The sequence below is a fragment of the Mchenga conophoros genome, linkage group LG15, assembly GCF_057382185.1.
Source record: "Mchenga conophoros isolate Kocher_MC1m ecotype Shallow Benthic linkage group LG15, M_conophoros_male_GT1.1, whole genome shotgun sequence".
In the NCBI taxonomy this organism is placed as follows: Eukaryota; Metazoa; Chordata; class Actinopteri; order Cichliformes; family Cichlidae; genus Mchenga; species Mchenga conophoros.
This window is the reverse complement of record NC_140540.1, coordinates 39189485-39204548: the sequence shown is the minus strand read 5'-3', so window position 1 is coordinate 39204548 and position 15064 is coordinate 39189485. Positions and strand designations below refer to the sequence as shown.

Here is a 15064-nt window from a genome sequence, read left to right as displayed (position 1 = left end):
GATATGTGTAAACATTGATCAGCATTTAACATCCAGGATGGAGCAAAACTTCTGACCTGCATGTATGAGAACCTTTAATCACATCATCTTTGTAGTGAAATAGCTGATGACTCATTAAACGTTTCCATGTAATTTATCCACAGTGAAAAATATTCACTTTGCTGGATCTGAAAATCACGTGTTCATTTCATTAGACACTAGCAATACCATTAAACTGGACCTTATCATTATCATATAGCACTAAATGTGAAACTGTGTCATATAACAATCATATATATGTAATATGTGTTTGCCTGAATCTTCCAGCACAAACAGAAAGACGAGCTGTTGTCTGAGTATCAACACAAGTACACACCAGAAATCGTTCAGTAAAGACAAATTTAATAAATGAAAGCTGGTGAGAGGGCCTTTGATGTTTCTCTTTGGATCATCCTGTTGTTTGTCTCCCAGTGTCGTTACTGCTCCTCTCCTTTCAAAGACAAACACCAAATAACACCAAATGAGAGTGAATCACTTCAGAAACACTCCTGGTTATTGTGAGCAAACGTCATAACATGATGAATGTATTTACCATTTTACTGAGGGAAAATCTTCTGTGTGGAGTTTCTTCTCATCTTGGCTCTTTTTCCTGACTTTTAGAAACAAGAGGCAGAAAAGAAAGAATAAAAGTTAAAACCTCAACAAGTTTTTTAATGTTTGGGATGTTTTAGAAACAACCTTAAACACTATTTACTACTTACCACTTTGTTCATTCTTGCTGACGTTCACTCTCCTCATCTTCTCTCTAAAGGACAAATGACAGAAAAGAGGGAATCATTTTAGTAACTTTATCAACCAGGTGAGCAGAATTTTAGATATTTATCAATATTCTGATTAAAAGCAGAGTGAATACTTATCTTTTTACGAGAAAGGGTTCAATCCGTCCTGTCTTAGGTCTTAATGTCACCTTGGCTCCTCTGTTTTCTCTGAAAAACAAAAGACAAATGGGAAGAAAAAAATTAGTAAATGATTTCAGCAACTAGAGGAAGTGTTCACTGAGGAGGAGCTGTCATAATAATATAAAATCAATATATACTTATCTTTTTTTTAATGACAGTTTACAGAGCACGCTGGCTTCGCTCCTCCCTCCGCTCCTCTCTGAAAGTTAACTGGATAAAGGATAATAACAATTAATAACATCATCAAAACAGACAAACCTGAAAGAATTGCTGATCAGAGCTGTGACAGAGTCACAGATTAGTTGGATGTATACTTATCTTTCACAATGAGAGCGTTTGCATAGACGTCTCTTCAGGTCTTTTTATTGTTTTCTCTCTGGAGAGGAAAGTGATGAGACTGATGAGGAAATACCAAATACAAAGACTGACAAAGGGAACTGAAAAAGTCTAACCAAAACCTATACTGGGGGAAAACTGTAGGAAACAGAACTACTGAGGCAAGGAAACACGAGGGGACGGAGACTAACACTCTGACAAGGGACAAAGGGAGACTGACACAATATTTACACACAGGAGGCTGATTATGGGAACTAAGGACACATAGAAACACAGCTGAACCGAATAAGAAATGAACAACAAGTCGAAACAAACTCTAATGACAGTTCAACCAGATTCTAAACACAACAAATAACTTTCAGGATGTTTCAACAATGTGTAAAATGAGTTCTTATCTTTTTTTGTGAGAGGGCCTTCAATGTTTCTCTTTGGATCATCCTTCCATCCATTTCTTCTGCTTAACCATTGGAGCCATCCCAGCTGTTATGGGGCCAGAGGCGGGGGTATAACCTGGACAGGTCAGTCTAACACAGAGAAACAGACAACCATTCACACTCACATTCAACCTAACTGCATCTCTCTGGACTGTGGGATGAAGCTGGAGTACCTGGAGGGAACCACAAAGGCGCCAGGACTGTCTTGCTCTCAGATGACGCCCGTTCACGCTGCTCTGAAGACCCTCAGTTGTCTTTGGATCAAATAACACCAAATGAGAGTGAATCACTTCAGAAACACTCCTGGTTATTGTGAGCAAACGTCATAACAAGATGAATATATTCACCATTTTACTGAGGGAAAATCTTCTGTGTGGTGTTTCTTTGCAGCGTGACTCTTTTGCCTGACTTTTAGAAACAAGAGGCAGAAAAGAAAGAATAAAAGTTAAAACCTCGACGATTTTCAAATATTTTAGGACATCCTTTTAGAAACAACCTTAAGCACTGTTTACTACTTACCACTTTGTTCAGGCTTGCTGACGTTCGACATGCTTCACTGTATATTATAATCTCAAGCGCTTCCTTGCTTGAGTCGGGCTCCGGATGCTGCTCTCTTCCTCCGCCTTCCTCTTAGCACGCTTTGCCGACATATTTAGAAAACGGCAGAGCACCGAAGTGAGAACTCTGCCGTCCGCGCTGTAGTCTGTTACTCTCCAGCGGTTCTTCATCTCAGTGTCCTCTGTTTGGTAAACAGTGGAGATGACTCTGGTGACGGGGAGGCCGTCGACAGTCAGGGTGCGGACACAGTTCCTCCGATCTGCCTTCAGCACAGCAAGATCTGCTTTCTCTGGAAGAACTGGAGTCAGGAAGCGTGGATGAGAGCTGGAGCCCGCAGGCGGCAGCATCATGCCAGCTGGTGAGTCCGTAGGAGGAGAAGGAGTGGTGTTCTCTCTCTGGCTCTGCCTCACATTGACAAATGGTGTCGTCACCAGGTCCCGGTGGAACCATCCTTTAAAAGGTATGCAAGGAAAGTCCTTGGACCCAGTCACCAGGCTATGGTAAAGAGTGAGGACCAGGTGAGACATGGAGTTCAGATGCCTCCTGCTCAGTTCACGGTTCCTCAAGTTAGTGACGACCATCTGAGGTGCAGTGACTGGACTCACCAGATCAGCTAGAGAAAGCAAAGCGTGCGTCTACGTTAATCATGTGATCACACAAATTAAAGCCTGAATTTAAATTGTCCAGACATGGCTTTACATCATCATAAGCTCTTCCACACACAAACAGTAAGAAGCTCCCAGCAGAACTCATTGTTTATGAAAGCCTTCACATTTTTCACCTGGTAAAAGTTTTCATGTGGTGTAAGGCTGCGTGGATTTTCACTGAGGTTTTAATACGCATTCACATTAAGGAGTAATATCTTCATATTAGTTGAGCATCGATATTTTGAGGATAAAGCAGCTACATTTAGGTGAGAAACCTCCCACCTCCTTATTGCAGGCACACACTGTTTCAATCTCAAACTCATCCTGCGACTCTGTGAACTTTTAAAACTCCAGCTTCTCCAGCTTTACACATTCACAATCTATGAAACGTTCACGTATAACTCAGCGCCAGCGGCCCAAACATGTCAACTCAAACCCTCTACATGCAAAAACGGCCGCGCGCTGACGTCAGCGTCCTCCAACGCCTTAAGTCGTTAGCAATTTAAAAAAAAACATGGCGCCATCTTTATAGCGTACTGGCACATGTTAAAATTGATGTTACTCAAGTATGAAACATCTCATCCTAAATGTTAACACTCATGAAGTCCTACTTCCAAACAATAAAAGACAAAAATCTAAGTTGTATTTGTTTGCTAGCACTCTGACATATTAGCCTGCTGTACTCACCATAGCGTTGATCTAACACCTCCTCAATGAAAAGGGAGAGCAGGTGCATCTCGCGACTCAAGTCTGAAGAAGTCATTTTGCAAATCCTTCTTGAAGATTTTCAAACGTTAGCTGTAGCTTGAAAAATCCGAGTTTTCACAGCACTAGTGGGAAAAAGCTCCTGTTTGCGCTCAAACGTGAAACCCGAATTCCACTTTTTCCTCCTGCTTTTATACCTGCACTCAAACACGTCATCATCACCATGACACCCAGGGTCACCGAAAATCAATTTTATTTATTTAAAATAAAGTTCGTCTAATTATCATAGATTTTAAAAAATATATATATTTCTCATTTTATTTTACTGTTTTATTCATCCTTTTTAAAAAATATATTGCCAAACTTTGTCGTTTTAATTCTTTAAAAAATCATTAATTCACCAGTTTACAAAAATGAAGATCGATATCTGAAATTTAAATTAATAAATAAATAATTACAACTGATAATGGATTTTTAGCATTAAAGAATAGTTTTTCAATGCGCTTTAAATGTTATCAGAGCCGATGTTGTGCCAAAAAGTGATCGCAGTCCAAAAAGTGATTTACGGTATTGAAACGTTTGTTTGTGTCATGACATTTGTAAACAGTTGATGTTTAAGGTGCAGTTCATGTGGAAGCCAGAGGAGGGTGGTGTTGTGCGCATAATACAAAGTGATGGCGAAACCTAAAAGACGGTGTCATGTCTGCTCCCTGAAGCAATCTCATAACAGTTTCAATCTATTTCAAGCCAGTTAGCACATTTCTGTTATGAAGTGCAATCATTTTTTGGCAGTAAACTTAAATCCTTTTATTATGAATATCACATTCTCAGATTTTCAAGAGAGACCAGACCAATAGGGCAGCAGAAATCACAAAAATAAATAAATAAATAACAGTTTTATAAAGATTAAAACAGTAAAAAAAAAAAAAAGACTGGAATGATTATGATGTATAACACAGAATATGTACAATAACAGAGTTATAAACACACCTAGAACACACGTGATACTTTTATTTCATCTATAACCTCTGTGCAAATTTTGTTGACTGCAAAGTGTTTATGAATATGTTTTTAAAAGCTGGTTATCTGACTGTCAGTTAATAGCAATTAAAAAGAAAGCTGATTTTTATTTAAAAAACCCTGAAAACATCACACATGTACAAACAACACACAATTATTGTAGATTCTTCAAAGCCTCCTTATATTCATCACTTGGGTAGGTGGTGTTATACATGCCCTCACAGCACCGGCACATCAGTCCTCCTGTTTTCACCTTGTCACCTTCATTAAGCTGCTCTCTTACTACAGAAGGCCCACCGCATGCATGGGGGGGGAGAGGGGGGGGGATACCGTGGGCCAGGGCTGTGGCATCTAATGTCTGGTTGTCAGTGTCCTTTGGAAAAGCAAGTGATTGTCCTCAAATCAGATGTCCCAGCAGATTGATCTAGTTTGCCATGCTGGCAAAAGACCAATACACCAAGACAAACAGCCATTTATGCTTTTTACACAGACAGCCCATTTTTTTTCTATTTAACTAGAAGAATTGTTGTACCACACATTAAAGTTTCAAATCAGTGAAAAAGCAATCGTGCCAAAGAAATGTCATGTGTTTGTTTAAGATGACTGCAATTATGGTATTAACAGAAAACACACATCTCTGTCTCTTTTCTTTTCTGTTTAGTGTTTCACTTACCTTCTAAACTCAACAAGTACTTGCACAATCCTGAGGTTTTTAGAAAAGAACATCTCAGATTAAATAAGGAGGGGATACAGACGTTAAAACTAACCTTTATTACTATGATACAAAACAATATTAATGAAGTTGTTAAAAGTGGTACTTCTTACACACACACACACACACACACACACACTCGGCTCATTACAAGTGTTTAAAAGTTTGAGTTGTCTGAAAAACTAAAGAAAGAAAAAGACAAAAATGTTACAATACAAAAGTTGGAACTTTATTAACACACAGAAATACAAACTGATGGGTTGATAAATATCAAGAAGACAGTGCATTTCACATAAAGACTGTGCATCATTTTAAGATGAAAAAATGCAATATGGGGTCAGCCAGAGGATTAATAATCAAAACTAAGGGATTCTGATATTAATACTGCACCGCCTCCAATCTCACTATAAGTTACATCTGTTGAACTGACTTCTTGCTAGCATTTCCAAGGAAGTCAAGATGAAAAAAATAAAACCTAAAAACAGAGGGTCCAATACATTTAACAGGAATTTGTCAAAAAGAACAACAAAAGTACTGACTGTTAATTTTTTATTTTTGACCCTGTAACTCAGTTATTAGTTTGAAAATAAACCTTTGTATGTCTTCAAAAAATACTGTAAAGCTTTTGACTCTTAGGGAGTCAGGAGCTACATGACAGATGTTATTTTGAATGACTTGGATATTTGCTGTTTACCAACCGTAAGTCTGCACAACAGAAATATTGTTCTGAAACACATTAAAATACACAAGTGAAAGATGATATCTGTAATTAGAGCTGCCACGATTAGTTGAAGACTCACGATTTGTTATTTTATTTTTTTTAACTTTATTTATCACATTTTAAACATACAGTCAAGTAAAACAGGGATCACATAAAAGATGACATTGTGGTAGTACAATGAGGAACAGAAAGAGTGACAAGGACAGTGAGACAAAAGTGAGTACAAAAAATAAAATAAATTAAGGGGAACATAAATAAACAAAAGTTTGCAAGAGCCAAAATCAAGTTAGCAGTTTCAATCGGTTATAGATGTTAACAGTCTTGAGAGCCTTAGTGTTTTTTGATGAGGAGATTGTCCTTATATATTGTGCAAGTTCCATTTTTAATCCAAGAAGTTCAGGCTTTCTGCCGAGGACTTTGCTTTTGTGTATATGAAATTTTGCCAAAAATAAAACCTAATTTATAAAGAAGAAAGCATCATTGTCCTTGTCTTTAAAATTATAATAGCCAAAGATAACATCCTTATAGTATAGTTGAAGATTAGGGAGAACAAAGTCAGTAATAAACTTGTGGAAATCCTTCCAGAATTTACACGTAAATTTACATGACCAAAACAGATGAGAAACTGTTTCAGGTTGCTCTTGACAGAAGGTACAATGTACATTTATTTCAGCCATAAATTTGGACAAATATTGTTTGGTAGGGTAAAACTTATGAATCAACTTAAAGGAAATCTCTTTAATTTTGTTTGTTAAGAAAAACCTTTGTGGTCAAGTCCAAACTTTTTTCCATTCAATATCTGTTACAAAATTGGCCCAATAAAATATGGCTGATGGAACAGAGACCATTGCATCCTGAAAGAGAGATCTTATTTTGGTATTTATAGACTTATGAGAGTGTTGGGGGAAAACTCTGTAAAAGACCCAGGAGAAATAAAGACACAATGAGACAAAGTTACTTTCTTTATCAAACGTGTACACGGGTGAGCTGCTAAGAACAACTCACACCATGCACAGTGGCTTGGTAATTTTTATAGGAAAGACAGTGAGAACAGGATAAGAAAATACAAAACAAATAAAATAAACAACTCCATATGTGGCGCTAGTCTCGTCAGCAGAGAGCTGGGAGAAGGCTGTGAGAGATAAAACAATCTAAAACAATACGTCCCAAAACAGTATGTCTTTGCTGAGAAAGTCTAAAAAGATAATTCTAAACTAATCTAACCATAGGCAAAGGGCAGACAAAAGGCATCTTTGTACATTTAAAAGAAGGTAAAGAAACATAGAATCATTTTTCCTGTAACATTCCCTCCTGTTTAACTTATTTTAAATGTATACAACAATTGTCTATGAAAATTATTTATTAAGTATCTTAGGCCATTTTTAATTTCCAAAATTTTCAAAATGTCAGCATAGCAGAAATGGCAGTCATTTGGTCTAAAGAATAAAACAAAAGAAAATAATAAAAAGAAAAACATAGTAAATGAAAATCAGAGTAAATGAAATAACAAGTGGAATAAACAAGAAAAAATAATAAAACTAAAACTACAAAAAATAAAAGGATGAAAACTAAAATGAAAACTTTGTATTAAAAAAAAATGATGAAAACCTAATATGTAAAATGAAAACTTCAAAAAATACAAGGATGAAAACCTTATATTTAAAATGAAAACTTACAAAAAATAAAAGTATGAAAACGTTATAAAAATGAAAAACTTTATGTTTAAAAGTCAAGACTTCAAAAAAAAATAAAAGCATGAAAACCTGCATAAACTACTAATGTTTTAATCAGTGCATGATCACTTGACAAGTCATTTTTAATCACCACGTCATTTATTAGCAGCTAGTACAAGTTCTCCTCTAACAGAATTGCAACGGGATGTTGTTCTTCTTGAGGCACGGCAACATAAGCAGTCATTGTAGTTGTTATCATCTTTGAAATCATTACTCTTAGGCATGGCAACACACACAACACTAATATGAGCAGTGCTATCATGATGAGACCTAGAAGGAAAAATGGCTTTGCTACAGCAGCCAGCCATGAACCGCTGAACAGCCAGTCCAGCCAGCCTTGTGCTGTAGCTGCTCCAGGTGTGTGTTCAGTGACATATTTTTGCAGAGCGGTCAAATTCTGCAAAGCTTCATAAATGTCTCCTCCAGTTTCGTATCCATCAGGGATAAAAGTGCAACATGTCTCACCTATGAGCTTGCAAACTCCTCCTTGTGATGCTGTTAGCAGGTCTAGTGTCAGTCTGTTCTGCAGCACCATCGTTCTGATGGCCTGCTGTTCTCCTGCTAAGGTAGTTCCCAGGGTCTTAGTCAAGTTGATGTGTCGTAGCAGAGCATATCGGTTGATCTCCACGTGATCCCGCACCTCGGCAACTCCAATGCCGGGGATCAAGCTCTGTAAGAATTTCACTCCTCCTCCCCAGATGCGAAACTCTCCCGGCACTCCAGTGTCCACGGTAATGCCGAAAGAATTGGGGGAGGCGATGTCCACTTCACGTCTCTGCCGGCTGCTTGGGTGATGTGCAACACTTTGCATGAAGAAAACGTGATCTGATAATTCCACCAGGGCGCACAGACCTCCCCAACCTTCAGGGAGTGACAGATAAGCCTTGTTGCCACATAGGAAGTACCAGTCAGCCAAAACTCTGGTTCCTCTGCTGCTGGGTGCCGTCCGTGCACATCCTGTCTGGTACTGAGTCTTTGTTTGTAGTGGCATTCGGTAGCTGTAGTCGGAGCGACAGTTGAGGCTCATCAGTGTCGCGTTACTGGCACAGGTTTCGTTGAGTGAACAGTCCATACACTTCCTCTCGTTCCTTGGTGGGCAGAAAGTGTATATGTATTTGCATAGCAGTCAGTTTTATTATTCAAGTAAGCTGTAGTGTTCATAAACTGCCACCAGAAATTAGTGGCATAGCCATGGGGAAACTTGGTGTACTTTCCTTTGTCATACAGTGTCTGCCTTTTCTCCATATAACGTGACTTGTTGTCCCTCATGGAAGCAAAGGTGAGGAGCCCGGCCATGGTCAGGGCTGCTGCAGTTGATAAGAGCCACCACCTCATGACGACGGAACACACCCTCCTGTCGCGAGTAGACCCCCCGGCCAGGAAAGCTGACCCCTCCACCGGGCGAGATCACAACAAGCGGGCAAGCCTGCCGTCAGCTGTGTTTAGATGGCTTCACTGACTCGCCTGCAGTGACTCTGATGGATCCAGGATGGTCGTCCCGCAATTTTGCAAGCGGTCGGTGTAGTGAGGAGGACTTGGTATGGCCCCTCCCACCTGGGTGTGCTCCAGTTTTTCCTTTGGAGCACCTTGATCAGAACCCAGTCACCGGGCTTTAGTCTGCAAGACACTTGATAGACATCATTACATTCTTCGTCATTTACAATCATCTCTTTATTTTCCTACAACTTAGACATACATTTTGCTACTGAAATTGTATCTGCCTTTTTCACTGGGTAGATTTCTGGCCACTTTGAGAATACATCTATAACCACTAGGGTGTATTTTTACCCTTGGCATTCATTTAGCTCAATAAAGTCCATATGGATTGTGTGGTCTCAGGTTTCCCTGAGCATTATATTTTTGACACGTCATGCACGTTCTGACAAATTGTTTTGCTGAGGTTTCAAAATTTACAGTGTAGAATTTACAGTGTAGAAATGAGAGTTGACAATACTGGTCAGTCCCCCCGTTGACAAATGCGTACAGCCATGAGTCACTAATGCCGCCATTTTGTGGAGGAATTTTGGCAACACTGGCTTGCCATAACACATCATTAAGTCGTTTGTCAGAACTGCACCGTGTTTTAGCCATTTTGCCTGCTCTGCTGTGCTTGCTGCTTTTTGTTCATTTTTCAACACATCCAGTGGAATCTGATGTGTGTTCACTGCCATCAATGTGATGTTTGCCTGTTGTGGCGCCTATTTTGCTGCTCTGTCAGCAAAATTGTTGCCTGTAGTAATGAAAGAGTCAGTAGGCGTTGTAAGAGGTTGGCATGCTGGTTTGCCAGTTGGTGTAATCATTCCTCTGGTTTTCCAGATTTTTTGCAAAATGATGCACAGCAGAGAAAACATACTGGCTGTCTATATAAATGGTTATTTGTTTATCTTTGTGTATTTCACATGCGCAACAATCTCGTGTGAAGTGACCTTTCTCTCCACGGTTCTAGCAGGCGTTGTCTCTATGTTATCTGCTGTTTCTGCGTGGCTGTCTGCGGCCTTGGTGTTTGTGACTTTGCTCGCCTCTCTGTTCCTGATAGCCACCTGCGAATTAGTGTTTTAGTCTGTTGTCAACAGTCAGCCTTATTTTTAAGTTACAGAAAGCTTCTCCCTTTTTTTGTTTTTTGTTTTTTTGTTTGGGAGAATAGATGCAACTCTACATTTTCACTTAAGGCAGTTTTAGATAATTTCTAGTTCTTCAAACAATGCATGGATCTCACACATTTCAAACTTTCAAGTTAGGGTTGTTTCCCATTTATACAAATATATATATGTATATATATATTTAACTTTGCATAGCTCACAGCTCTAAACCTAGGCATTTTTCAATCATATGCCTATCACTATGTGTCACTGTGATTCTCAAGTATTGTCACAAGTTCGTTTAAATTCGTTTCCAAAACCAACAAAATAATCAAACAAAAACAAAAAACATAAACGTGTCAGGACACAAAAGAAAAAAGAAAGATGCTGCCACCCGAACAAGGCAGAAGTCTGCATATGTTGGCTTTTAATAGCATGCAGCTTGTAACATGGTAGACTAATGTGCCTGTGTTAATTCAGCTCCATATTATTGTGTGAAGTTGCACTGGGTTGGGAGTGGTTTTGTGTGTGTCACATTTTTGGTGAGCCAATGGCTGGAATGGGGTTGGACTAATTAGAGGCAGGTGTACTTGATTGCACTGATACACTGGTCTTCTTATAGCCCACACTACAAACACTGCTGTGTTGTTTTGTCTCTCTGTGCAGGTATGTAATGTGATGAAATCAGATATGTTTGGGATGGACGGGTTTTGCCCTATGAATTTTATATTAAGTGTGTCGTTTTGTCTCTCTGTGCAGTCCAGGGCCTATTATATGCCACAGCCTAAAGGCAGCTGGGTTGCAGAGGCTTGAGTGACCACTGACTATATGCTTGCAGGGTGGTGGGTCTCCAAGGACAACTTCTAACCCTGTTAAAGGCAACATGTGGAGTGCAACTTGGCTGTGTGGCATAGCTGGCTCTGGCCTTGGGACTGTGTGTTTTTATACAATTCTTAAGTGGGACACTGGACTGTTTTATCTTTTATCTCTTGATATAGTTTTTGTCAATAAATTATCTTTTAGAATTTTATTGACTGACATCTTTTTGCCCACGACTGAGACGGTTGGTCAGACCTAGAGTCTTTCTTTGGGTGTGTTACAGCAGCTTCTGCTCTAAAAGAAACAAATAAATAAAAAGAAAAGAAAATGTGGAACATGCTCATCAGCTTAGCAGTGTCTACATATTTAATTCAGCTTCTCAATCCTGTAGTTTTAGCTGTTGTCTACAGGGTTTTGCTTATTGGTTGTTATTATAGGTGTGCTCTATATCTCAGCAATGTGTCATTCTAGGATGATAGGTTTCAAGCTGGTCAAGTGCCTCTATGCACTTCATTAGTTTAGTTATTCTCCGTATTGTCTTCATCTCACATGTCATTACACTGAGTTTCAGCAAACCTTAAGCTTGATGCAGACTACTGCTTAACAATTATTCACCTCACATCATAACAGACTAAGGTGCCTCTTCATATTAATATTATGTCATTGTTAATATTATCCTCTTTGTCTTATATGACAGCAATAGCATATTATAATATTTTATCAGTGTGTACCACTATACTACTACTGAGCCAATTTGATAGTTAGGATCATCTTATTCAGCAAACAGATAATTTTGAATTCATCCAATCTGCGGTCACATTTGTTCTCTCTGTTGCATGGCGGACCAGGCAGTTCTATTATAATATATTATTTATATTTTATTTTGTATCCATCAAGGGCTTCAGATGACCTGCAGAATCATCCTTTTCCCAGGGTGGAGACAGTTACCTTTTCACACACTGTCCTTGGCTGAACAATGACACAGCCTTAATATACCTTATTTATTTTATTAAAATATTTTCGTGTGAATTATTTGCTTTATATTCATTTTATACATTGTGGGCATGGTCATCATGCCAACTGTGTTTCATTGTTAATATCACTTTACAGGTTGTTATCCTTGCTATTATTAATTTCAAATACTCTAAAGATAATTGCTACTGTAATTTTCCCTTTGTTCATCTTTATTTCGTACTTTTTATATTTATATCTACTCAGTGGGGTCTGTTTTCAACCCTTTTAAACTACTTCAAACTACTTTGATCTCTAGTTTTCACTTAATAAGGGATTATTATGTTCTTCCTGATATGGGTGTTGCTGCAGATGCGGCTGCAGGAGTGAGTGATGGTTTACTAAAAGGATTGTGGGAACTGCACAGTGTCTCGTCTTCTGGTTTTACTAAACTGTCAGTTGGATTCTGTTCTTCTGACTGTTTATATTTTGTTTTCTTAAATCTCTCAGTTTACAGACACTGTTTTTGTCCGGCGTCTGGGCTTTTCTTTTCTCACCACTGCTCGTCAGCAGGAGTGAGTTTTAATTTCACTTGCTTGATTACCCATCTTATTTATGTATTTACTTATTTTTTGTTTAAGTAATACACAATACAGCTGCTATCACCTTCGCTGGTATTAGAGACGAGAGTGGTTGCTCACACGCCCTTCTACTTTCGGACTATTTCCAAAAGCGGTGTGAACTTTACGAGACGGAACTCGACCGTTCTCTCAACTCACCAGCACGTCAGTGAATAGCAGTAAAAGAAAAACACAGTAGGAGCGGCTCAGTCTCTTATTGGACCGTGAAAATTCAGCTTGCTCCGTTAATTAAAACAATACACACACACACATTCACATTCACAGCTTTGACGCGCGCGACCGGAACCCTTATAATAAGGGGAGCTCCCAGAGCTACTTACTCCCTAGACCCAGTCTAGACCCAGCTGGGGGAGCTACCCAGAGCTCCAAAGCTACCAGTCGACGAGCTCCCAGAGCTACCAGTCGACGAGCTACGCTACCAGTCGACGAGCTTCCAAAGCTACCAGTCGACGAGCTACTTCCGCTATTTTAAATTCCCTGAATTCAAAATGCGATTTTACGCAAGATTGTGTCAGTGTGTCTGTATCTACCTGGTCAGTGTCGCCGGGTCTGGTCCACCTCGATCGGGCCCCACCACCGTGGGTCGCTTTCTAAGAACGTTGGCCAAGACTCGAATTTAACGCCCTTGGTCTTTGACCACACACCTAGTATGTGGGCTGTCGACAGACGAGCAACGTGGACTGGTCACGGAGATGGGACACGATGGAGGCGCTCCGGCTCCGAAGGACCAAGAAATGTTGGGGGAAAACTCTGTAAAAGACCCAGGAGAAATAAAGACACAATGAGACAAAGTTACTTTCTTTATCAAACGTGTACACGGGTGAGCTGCTAAGAACAACTCACACCATGCACAGTGGCTTGGTAATTTTTATAGGAAAGACAGTGAGAACAGGATAAGAAAATACAAAACAAATAAAATAAACAACTCCATATGTGGCGCTAGTCTCGTCAGCAGAGAGCTGGGAGAAGGCTGTGAGAGATAAAACAATCTAAAACAATACGTCCCAAAACAGTATGTCTTTGCTGAGAAAGTCTAAAAAGATAATTCTAAACTAATCTAACCATAGGCAAAGGGCAGACAAAAGGCATCTTTGTACATTTAAAAGAAGGTAAAGAAACATAGAATCATTTTTCCTGTAACAGAGAGGAAGAGCAAACATTGCCAAGAGAAGAATGTAACACATCCGGGGGAGTGACCTGTAGTGGAGCACTGTGGGAGCATCTGTGTAACATGGACAGACCAGATGGGATGGCATCGAACACTATTGAGAATTCTTTAGGCGTTATCGGTACATCTCCTGAGGAACTCAGAGTAATTATAAAAGAGTCCATCTTCTCTATATAACTGACTAACCAAGATTATTCCATTATTAAACCAGTTATTTTAAAAAAAGAGTTTTATTTTTATAAATAATATTGCAGTTATTCCAAATAAAACAGTTTTGTGGAGAGAAATTGTGTTTGTAAATCAGCGCCCATGCCAAAAGAATTTGTTGATGAAAGTGAGAAAGTTTCAGTGGTATTTTTGGAATACTGTAATTGCAGAGCAGTAGGAAGTTAAGGCCGCCTAAATGAGAGAACACATGATGTGAGATAAAGTTCCAGATAGAAGTGGGATTTCTTAAATACTTTTTAATCCAGTTTATTTTAAAGGTGTTGTTAAGAGCACCGAAATCAATAAAATTTATACCTCCTTTATCATATGAATTTAAAGCTACTGATTTACGCAAGTAGTGAGTTTTATTTTTCCATAAAAAATTGTATAATAATTTGTTAATTGACTTACAGGTTGTATTATCAACATGTAGTGACTGGGCAGCATAGGTTAGACGGGAGATACCTTCAGCCTTCGATAGCAGAACTCTACCCTTCAATGACAGGTCTCGCTGTAGCCAATGATTAAAGATTTTTTGGGATTTATCTATAATAGGAATGAAGTTTGTGGAGCATCTGGATTGCTCATTTTTTATTATTTGAATTCCAAGGTATCTTACAGAGTTTCTTACAGGTATTCCATGAATTGAAGTTGCTAAACAACTTTTAACTGGTAAAAGTTCACATTTATGCAGGTTGAGTGAAAGTCCGGAGGCTTTAGAGAATGGCTGTATATTGTTAATGGCCACTGAAACTTGCGAGGCGTCTCTGAGGAAGAGAGCTGTATCGTCTGCCAGCTGACTTATGAGTATTTCTCTGTTAGCAATGACCAGGCCTTTTAAAGAACTGAGTTTAATGTGTGAATTAAGGAGTTGCACAGAAAGAAGGAATAAATA

The 15064-nt window shown here is 39.0% G+C and overlaps 2 protein-coding genes across 3 annotated transcripts; both read right to left on the bottom strand.

Moving 5' to 3' along the window:
- Positions 1-359: 359 nt before the first annotated feature.
- Positions 360-3676, bottom strand: LOC146558891 (uncharacterized). The gene is made up of 7 exons (XM_085247592.1): positions 3601-3676; positions 2228-2879; positions 2056-2116; positions 1882-1962; positions 741-1798; positions 572-632; positions 360-469 (listed from the first exon to the last, which is right to left on the bottom strand). The coding sequence occupies exons 1-2, from the start codon at positions 3674-3676 to the stop codon at positions 2272-2274; spliced, it is 684 nt and encodes a 227-aa protein (XP_085103718.1). The 3' UTR covers positions 360-469; positions 572-632; positions 741-1798; positions 1882-1962; positions 2056-2116; positions 2228-2271.
- Positions 3677-7020: 3344 nt separating this feature from the next.
- LOC146558890 (syncytin-A-like) lies at positions 7021-13930 on the bottom strand. 2 transcript variants are annotated; one of them, XM_085246274.1, is made up of 2 exons: positions 13325-13930; positions 7021-10344 (listed from the first exon to the last, which is right to left on the bottom strand). In XM_085246274.1, exon 2 carries the CDS (start codon positions 8874-8876, stop codon positions 7914-7916), a length of 963 nt encoding a protein of 320 aa, XP_085102400.1. In that variant the 5' UTR covers positions 8877-10344; positions 13325-13930; the 3' UTR covers positions 7021-7913. The 2 variants fall into 2 exon arrangements, with proteins under 2 accessions (XP_085102400.1, XP_085102401.1); XM_085246275.1 differs by having other exon boundaries at positions 7021-9431.
- Positions 13931-15064: the final 1134 nt, after the last annotated feature.